The 7,507-nt window shown below is 44.4% G+C and overlaps 1 protein-coding gene across 1 annotated transcript in view; it reads right to left on the reverse strand.

Annotated features, from left to right (window-relative positions):
- The window catches only part of ints6l (integrator complex subunit 6 like), a 55,316-nt gene that overhangs the window by 20,626 nt on the left and 27,183 nt on the right, over nucleotides 1–7,507 (reverse strand). The window contains exons 8-9 of the mRNA XM_063189809.1: nucleotides 5,781–5,933; nucleotides 4,094–4,226 (exon numbers count right to left, since the gene is read on the reverse strand). Of these exons, the coding sequence (XP_063045879.1) occupies nucleotides 4,094–4,226; nucleotides 5,781–5,933 (286 nt within the window). The remainder of the gene's footprint in view (nucleotides 1–4,093; nucleotides 4,227–5,780; nucleotides 5,934–7,507) is intronic.

Here is a 7,507-nt window from a genome sequence, read left to right on the forward strand (position 1 = left end):
CCTAATAGGGTTGGAGGGCTAATCAGGATCAATTAAGGGGGAAACATGAGAGCATGTGTGGAAACCCACAGCTCCTAATGCATCTTTATTCTAGCACAGAAACATCCGCATATGTGCAGTAGATGTATGCAGGGCTCTAAATAAACGTTTTTCTTCACCAGCCAAAATGGCTAGTTGGTGTTCATCTTACTAGCAGCCAAACACACAGTCACTAATGGGTTAAAGTGGATAGTAACTTCTTCATTTCTACCAGCCAAACTGAAATTCTGCCAGCATTTGGCCGGTTGGCAGGTGTTAACTTGTTGCCCTGGATGTACTGCATATTTATACAGAAATACGTATCTGATTTTGACATGGGCTTGTTCTGAACAAATAAAGCGAATAATGACTGACAACTTTGTCTCCAATTGTAAACACACACGGCAATTATGTGCAAAGCCACTACTTCGTTCTATTTCAAGTCATAAATATTAAAAATTAATACATGCATCGGGTATTCTTTGAGCTGGTAACAATAATCATGTGGCTCCTTATGCTTCATGGCTCTTTGGCTCCTTATTAGGGATGCAAACGATTAATTGATTAATCGGCTTTAATCGATCAATGCATTAATCGATTAAAAAACGTTAATGGCAATTAATCACCAATTCAACTGACAAGAGATCCAGGAGAAATGGGCATGAAAAGAATGTGCGTGAAGAGAGGTGTGAATAGTGGGAATATTTAAATCACCCTTGAATTAAATAATTTAAATGGAATTAATTTAAATGTAGCCTTTTATCTATTTTTTTAATATACATTTTTAGATTTAGTACGTTTTTTTTTTTCGAGAAACATGGAGATTTGGGGGGAAAAACGCAGCTTATCAATTAATCGTAAGTCGATCGATGAGGCAATCAACTAACGATTAATGAATGAATCGATAATTTGCATCCCTACTCCTTATGCTTCTGTAATTTACGGTAGCACAGAAACACCTGCATAAATACTTCAGTTTACAATCTAGATTAGTTAAGATTAGGGTACTGTGTATGTACTGCATTTATACAGTACACACAGCATAGCATTTTGACCTCAAGCATACCCACTTCTCTGAATCCTATTAAAACAATATTCAGTGTTTCCCATAGGGAATTTGTTAGTCAGGTTGGTTGTTGTCCAGGAAGAAGTCATGGTTGAGAGAAATTTCACTCTAGAATGATGTAACGCTCTGTATATGTGGGTCTCTTCCACCACATATCATCATACTACACTGTCCATAACTTGATCTCCCAAAATGAAGCTCTCAACTCAACTTAAATGTTCCATTGGGAGACCTAACAGTAAATGGCATGATGAGGGGTATGTGTGATTAGGGTGGTTTCATTAAGGATGGTTGATTATAAGTATGGCTGCATAGTTACATAGCAGTTGCATAATTCCATAGTTGTATTATGCACTAGGGGGCTGTGGGGGTTAGTGTCCACATTTCCTAATGTGTGTTTCAGTGGTGTACAGCATGTCCTGGTTTACCCTCTAAAGCTGCGCTTCCAACTTTCAGTGTAAGGCAATAGTGTAACCCGAGGCTCTGTTTAAACTTTCTTTAGTCCTCTGTGTGTGTGTGTGTGTGTGTGTGTGTGTGTGTGTGTGTGTGTGTGTGTGTGTGTGTGTGTGTGTGTGTGTGTGTGTGTGTGTGTGTGTGTGTGTGTGTGTGTGTCAGGTGCACTAGGGGACTCGTGCACAATGTGTACGTGTGCGTGCGTAAGAGTGAGAGTGTGAGAGAGAGCATGGGCGCAGATAGCTTTTAAAAACTGGGGGGGACATTTTCACAACAAACCGTCCGTCGCGGGGGGGGGGGGGGGGGGGGTGGGGGGGGGGGGGCTATTAGGCTATTATAATACCCTGATTATAATACACTGAATATCATTTTTTTATTGTTAGTCGCCTATTCATCTTCCGCTAAGTAATTGTATTTGCTTTAGTAGCCTAGGTCTACTACATGAAAAAAATTAAATCTTGATTAAAAAATTAAAACATCACAAATGTTTAAACCGCTCCAGCTTCTACTCAGAATGTGCACGAGTCTCCCACCAAGACCCCGCCCCAGTGCGCGCTTCTAAACACCTCTCCCATCCCATCAGCAAGTGCTACTTTCCCAACCAATTCAAACTTTAAACAGGAGAACTGTGTCAACACATTTCACGTTGTATTAATGTAGGCCTACAGCAGGCTATGCAACAGTGTGTGATTTATGGCTGTAGGCCTAGTGGTTTTGCATGCAAACATTAGGCCTACTTTAGTCCAGGCGCGGTTTTGGGGCGTGTGAGTGATGTAGGCTAAGCAAGAAACTGGGTAACCAAGTCAAACTATATGGTCTCCTCCAGATTAGACATTTTTGATAAAAGCGACTTAAATGGTGATTCTTGAGCTCTTCAGACAACCTCTCTGCCACTAGGCTACTCGTCATTTTTCTACCACGCTGCGTGTCATATTGTATCCTTCAGTTCACTCCACCACTTAATGCAATCCACACGTTTGCGTTGTAATACCGCCGTTTAACAACAATCCACAGTAAATGCATCCAACAGAATGACACCACCGCAATCATCATTCCAAAAATCCGTAAAAAAGACATTAAGTCCGATGTTCACAGCATAGGCCTAGGCTACAAAACAAGAGACCGACACGACAGCTACTTGCGTTGGCTTTGATTGACAGCTGGCATGGCATGGCCCTACAAAGCTGTCTTTTCACTCGAAAACAGGCCCACGACAGAGACAAAAAAACCCTTCTGAACAATTAACATCTGTTAACTTCAGCAACTACAAACAGCGTCACAGCGGATATGAACCCATAGTGACCTTACCTTAAAACGTTGTCTTGAAAGCAGCTAAATCCCAACTTTTAATCCATGCGTTTCCACCACCATCGTTCACGTTCCACAGTTTTTGTAATCCACATCACAGTTAGCAAGAAAGGGACTGTCTTCGACATTAACTTTAATAACAAAAGCAACTGGTCTGAGCCACAAATATAATGTAAATATGACGCCTGCTCTTCTCCACTTCCTGAATCTAGCCCTGTCAAAAGCCAATCACCGTGAGAAGCAAAAAGCTTATGGCGCTTCAAATCTGGGACTTCAGTGGCTGTTAGCCAATGAAAAAATAGGTTTACTGCCATTAACTTCAATTCATTTGCTTAATTCTGCAATACCTCACCACACCATCGCAAGCATAGAGATTCTATGTCGCTACCTGGTGTCACTGTTGAGTCAGCTGACACAGTGAGCTGACAGAGCCGTTTATTTTTGCCGTTTTTTTTTTGCCACATATGAAAGTGAATGGTCCAGGGAGGCGCTATTTCGCACATTGCAAAATGCAAAGGCAGAAATCAGATATTTTCTCCATAAAAGTGAGGGGGACGGGTCCACGTGAATGAAAATCTGGGTACGTCATGTCCCCCCCGTCCCCCCCGCTATCTGCGCCCATGAGAGAGAGAGAGAGAGAGAGAGCAAGGAGAGAGAGAGAGAGAGAGAGAGAGAGAGAGAGAGAGAGAGAGAAAGAGAAAGAGAAAGAGAAAGAGAAAGAGAAAGAGAAAGAGAAAGAGAAAGAGAGAGAGAGAGAGAGAGAGAGAGAGAAAAAGTACCTAGTAGACACAGGAGGTCTGTGTTGTGTGTGTGTGTGTACGTGTGTGTCAAGTACGCTTCAGGGACTTTAACACAGGTGTGTGCGTATGTGTGTGTGAAGGTCTGCTTTGGAGACACAGGGGTCATGTGTGTACCTATGGGTGTGTGTGTGTGTGTGTGTGTGTGTGTGTGTGTGTGTGTGTGTGTGTGTGTGTGTGTGTGTGTGTGTGTGTGTGTGTGTGTGTGTGTGTCTGTGTGTGTGTGTGTGTGTCTGTGTGTGTGTGTGTGTGTGTGTGTCTGTGTGTGTGTGTGTGTGTGTGTAGGTTTGCTTTGGAGACACAGGGGCATGCGTGCCTATGGGGGTTTGTGTGCTTGTGTGTGTGTGAGCATGTGTGTGTGTGTGTGTGTGTGTGTGTGTGTGTGTGTGTGTGTGTGTGTGTGCTTGTGTGTGTGTGTAGCATGTGTGTGTGACATAGACACAACACCTACCTAGCAGAGGCAGGAGCACGGGGTAGTTGTAGGGCATGACAAAGAGGTTGACACAGGTCAGCGTGGTGCTGGCCTTCAGGTAGCCAAACGGGTGAGCCAGCTCACTGTGCTTCCCACTGCAGTTCACAAACACCTGCACAGAGGAAAAAAGAGAGAGGAGAGCAGAAAAGAGAGGAGAACGAGAGGGGATGAATGAAGAGAAACAAGAGAAACGTAACAGATACAAACTAGCAGAATTCGACAAAGAACGTTAGAAAACCTCCCTCCCAAAAACTCATTACAGAATTAATTGTAGTGATGAGCTATCCGTCTGGACCTTCAGCTCAGCACTATTGTGCTGTGCCTCCCATGCCTGAACTGGAGCTTTGACTGGTAGGTGGCAGGTTCGAGCCCCGAGTGTCAAACTAGCACCGATCACCTGAGTTACACTGGTGCCGTAGACCCGGGGTGGGAGTGAGGTCTAGGGGGGTGAGTGTAACGCATGCCAACAAGCAAGGTTTTGTCGGAAAACGTTAGTAAACCTCACTCCCGAAGCCCTGCGCTACCGGGCTGGACCTTTAGCTCAGCGGTATCGCACGGTGTCTCCCATGCCCAAACAGGAGCGTTGACTGGTAGGTGGCAGGTTCGAGCGCTGGGTGGCAAACTAGCGCAGGATTACGTCATTTACAGAGATGAGAGAAACAATGAGAAACTGTGTCTGGTTAACATTTGTGAGTGGTAGCTTTGGCTATACAATAGCACCATGCTCTTTTCAATGATGGTAATATACAGTACGCAACGCACCGTCTGGCGCTCAGGGAGAACGAAATAAAATAACAATGACAATGTGTTCTACAACATTGAGACATTCTAAAATTCCACATGATATTCTATGAAGCCCAAAATTCTATAGAATGCTCAATATCCGAAGCATTCTTCCACACTGGTGTTTGACTGTACAGTTTTAAAGGTTAAACCAAACAACACAGGGTACAAACAGCCTAGAGCAGCATCAGGGGCTGAAAGAGCACTGCTTCCAAGGCTCGTCACGCCAGGGTGCCCCCTTGAGACGCTCCAGCTAAATATGTCCCTCCCTTCCCCTTCCAAACTCACTGCTCAACTCCCAAGCTGCCATCAAGCCATCCAGCGCTCCAGCTAAGCATGCAGTTCCCAGTGGAGAATAGGGAAGCGGTGTGCATGCATGTGAATGACTGTGGAGGGTGGAGGAGAGGGGGTTGGGGTTGGGGTGATGCTTTCAAGAGATGGCCTCCCTTGGTGATTCACCTGCGGGTTTTACTTCTCTCTTGCAGCTGATGATGCTTAATTAGCTTGGATAATCATGGGTAGCATCAATACTGTTACGAGCTGGCATGTAGGCCATTACATGACGTGGAAACCGGCAAGGAAGTATAGGGGCAGGATGCAGCGTTGAACATGTACTGACTGGAATGGTGGTTGTTTACATTGAATTCTATTACTGGGGGCCAAAACAAAAAAGTATAAAGCAAAAAAGTAGAAAGTTGCTTAAAATAACTGAAACAAAAAAATAATCGTTAATTTTGTCTCATAGTAGGTTGTGTGTGTGTGTGTGTGTGTGTGTGTGTGTGTGTGTGTGTGTGTGTGTGTGTGTGTGTGTGTGTGTGTGTGTGTGTGTGTGTGTGTGTGTGTGTGTGGGTGTGTGTGTGCGTGTGTGTGTGTGTGTTCGTACCTGCCAGCACATGTGCGGTGATTTCCGCTCCAGTATGTACTGTGTGAGTGGCGAGGGCTCCAGCTCGTATTTGTCGAAGGGCAGCTTGTCGATCACCATGGGGTCGCAGTCAATACACGAGAAACGCACCACCGGGTGGGCAGAACGAGGAGGCTGCCAGGAGAGAGAGAGAGATGGAGAGGGGGAGAGAGAGAGAGAGAGAGAGAGAGAGAGAGAGAGAGAGAGAGAGAGAGAGAGAGAGAGAGAGAGAGAGAGAGAGAGAGTGAGTGGGAGAGGGAGAGTGAGAGAGAGATGGGGGAGAGAGAGAGAGAGAGAGAGAGGGAGAGAGAGATGGGGAGGAGAGACAAAGAGAAAGTGATGGAGAGAGAGGTATAGGTCAGTGGGGTCGGACACAGTAACATATAGTATATTGGACATCTAAAAAAAAGACTATTCTTTGCACTTAAGCTCAATTATGAACATATTTTTTACAGCCTCTCAGTTAATTCACTGCATTAAACTACACCAGTTTTTGTAATAAAGAAATGCTTTCGGTGAGTCAACCTTCACATTCGCACATTGCAAATGACCCACACAAAGACAATTTGTTTTTATGTGACCGAGAAGAACTCTACGTGATCCAGACAGACAAAGAGTTGCACTGAGCGGGTGCAATCGGCCTGGGCCATGTTAAGAGTAGAGACAGAGAGTGAGGCAACGGAGGCATACGAGTGCAGACTGACTGCAGCACGCAACGCAACGCAACAGAGCCAGCAGACAGCAGGATATGAGGAGGACTCATACACACACACCCTTCACACCCTGCCCAGCCATATGACATCACTGACAACAACACAAGCTGTGCATCATATACGGTAAACACAAACACACAGACTTGGAGTGACACGTACACACACACGCGCGCACGCACGCACGCACACACACACACACACACATACACACACACACTTACTTGTGACAGTCACACACTCACAGACAGATACACAGACAGACAGACGCACACACACTGCATTAAACATATGGCATATAGACAGTGGTGATAAATCGGGATGGCTACTCAGACTACTTAGCTGATGTTTTAAAAATAATTTAGCCTCTAAAGTGTTGCAGCATTATATGTTTAGCCCCATGCTTAGGCTTTCATGTTATTAAAAATATATATCCGGTATGCGTTGTGCATTACATGTTTATAATGCCTCTGCTTTGACTCTCCACAAAAATAAAACTGGTACAGCTCAGAGGCAAACTGACTTAGCTGATCTTTTAAAAACATAGCCTGCAAAGTTTTGTACATTTTATGTTTATCCCTATGATGTGGCTCTCGTATTGATTATAAATATTTAAAAAAACATACCCAGTAAGCTTATGTGTTGTGTCTGTGTATATACTGTATGTTTATCCCTTTGCATTTTCCCACCACAAAAATAGAACCAGCCCATGCCATGTCAAAAGCAGTGACATTGCACTTGCAGAGCAGAAGCCATCAACCATAGCTGATGCTTCAAAAATAAAACCAGAAAGCATTTTAAATGTTTAGCCCTTTGCCTTGCCCCACCACAAATATAAAACCAGTCAGTATTTTAAATGTTTCGCCCTTTGCTTTGCCGTGCCACAAAAATAAAACCAGTCAGTATTTTAAATGTTTCGCCCTTTGCTTTGCCGTGCCACAAAAATAAAACCTGTTCGTGTCAAGTCAGAGGCACAGCGTGTGCTCCTCACTTTCTATT

The sequence above is a fragment of the Engraulis encrasicolus genome, chromosome 23 (assembly GCF_034702125.1).
Source record: "Engraulis encrasicolus isolate BLACKSEA-1 chromosome 23, IST_EnEncr_1.0, whole genome shotgun sequence".
NCBI lineage: Eukaryota > Metazoa > Chordata > Actinopteri > Clupeiformes > Engraulidae > Engraulis > Engraulis encrasicolus.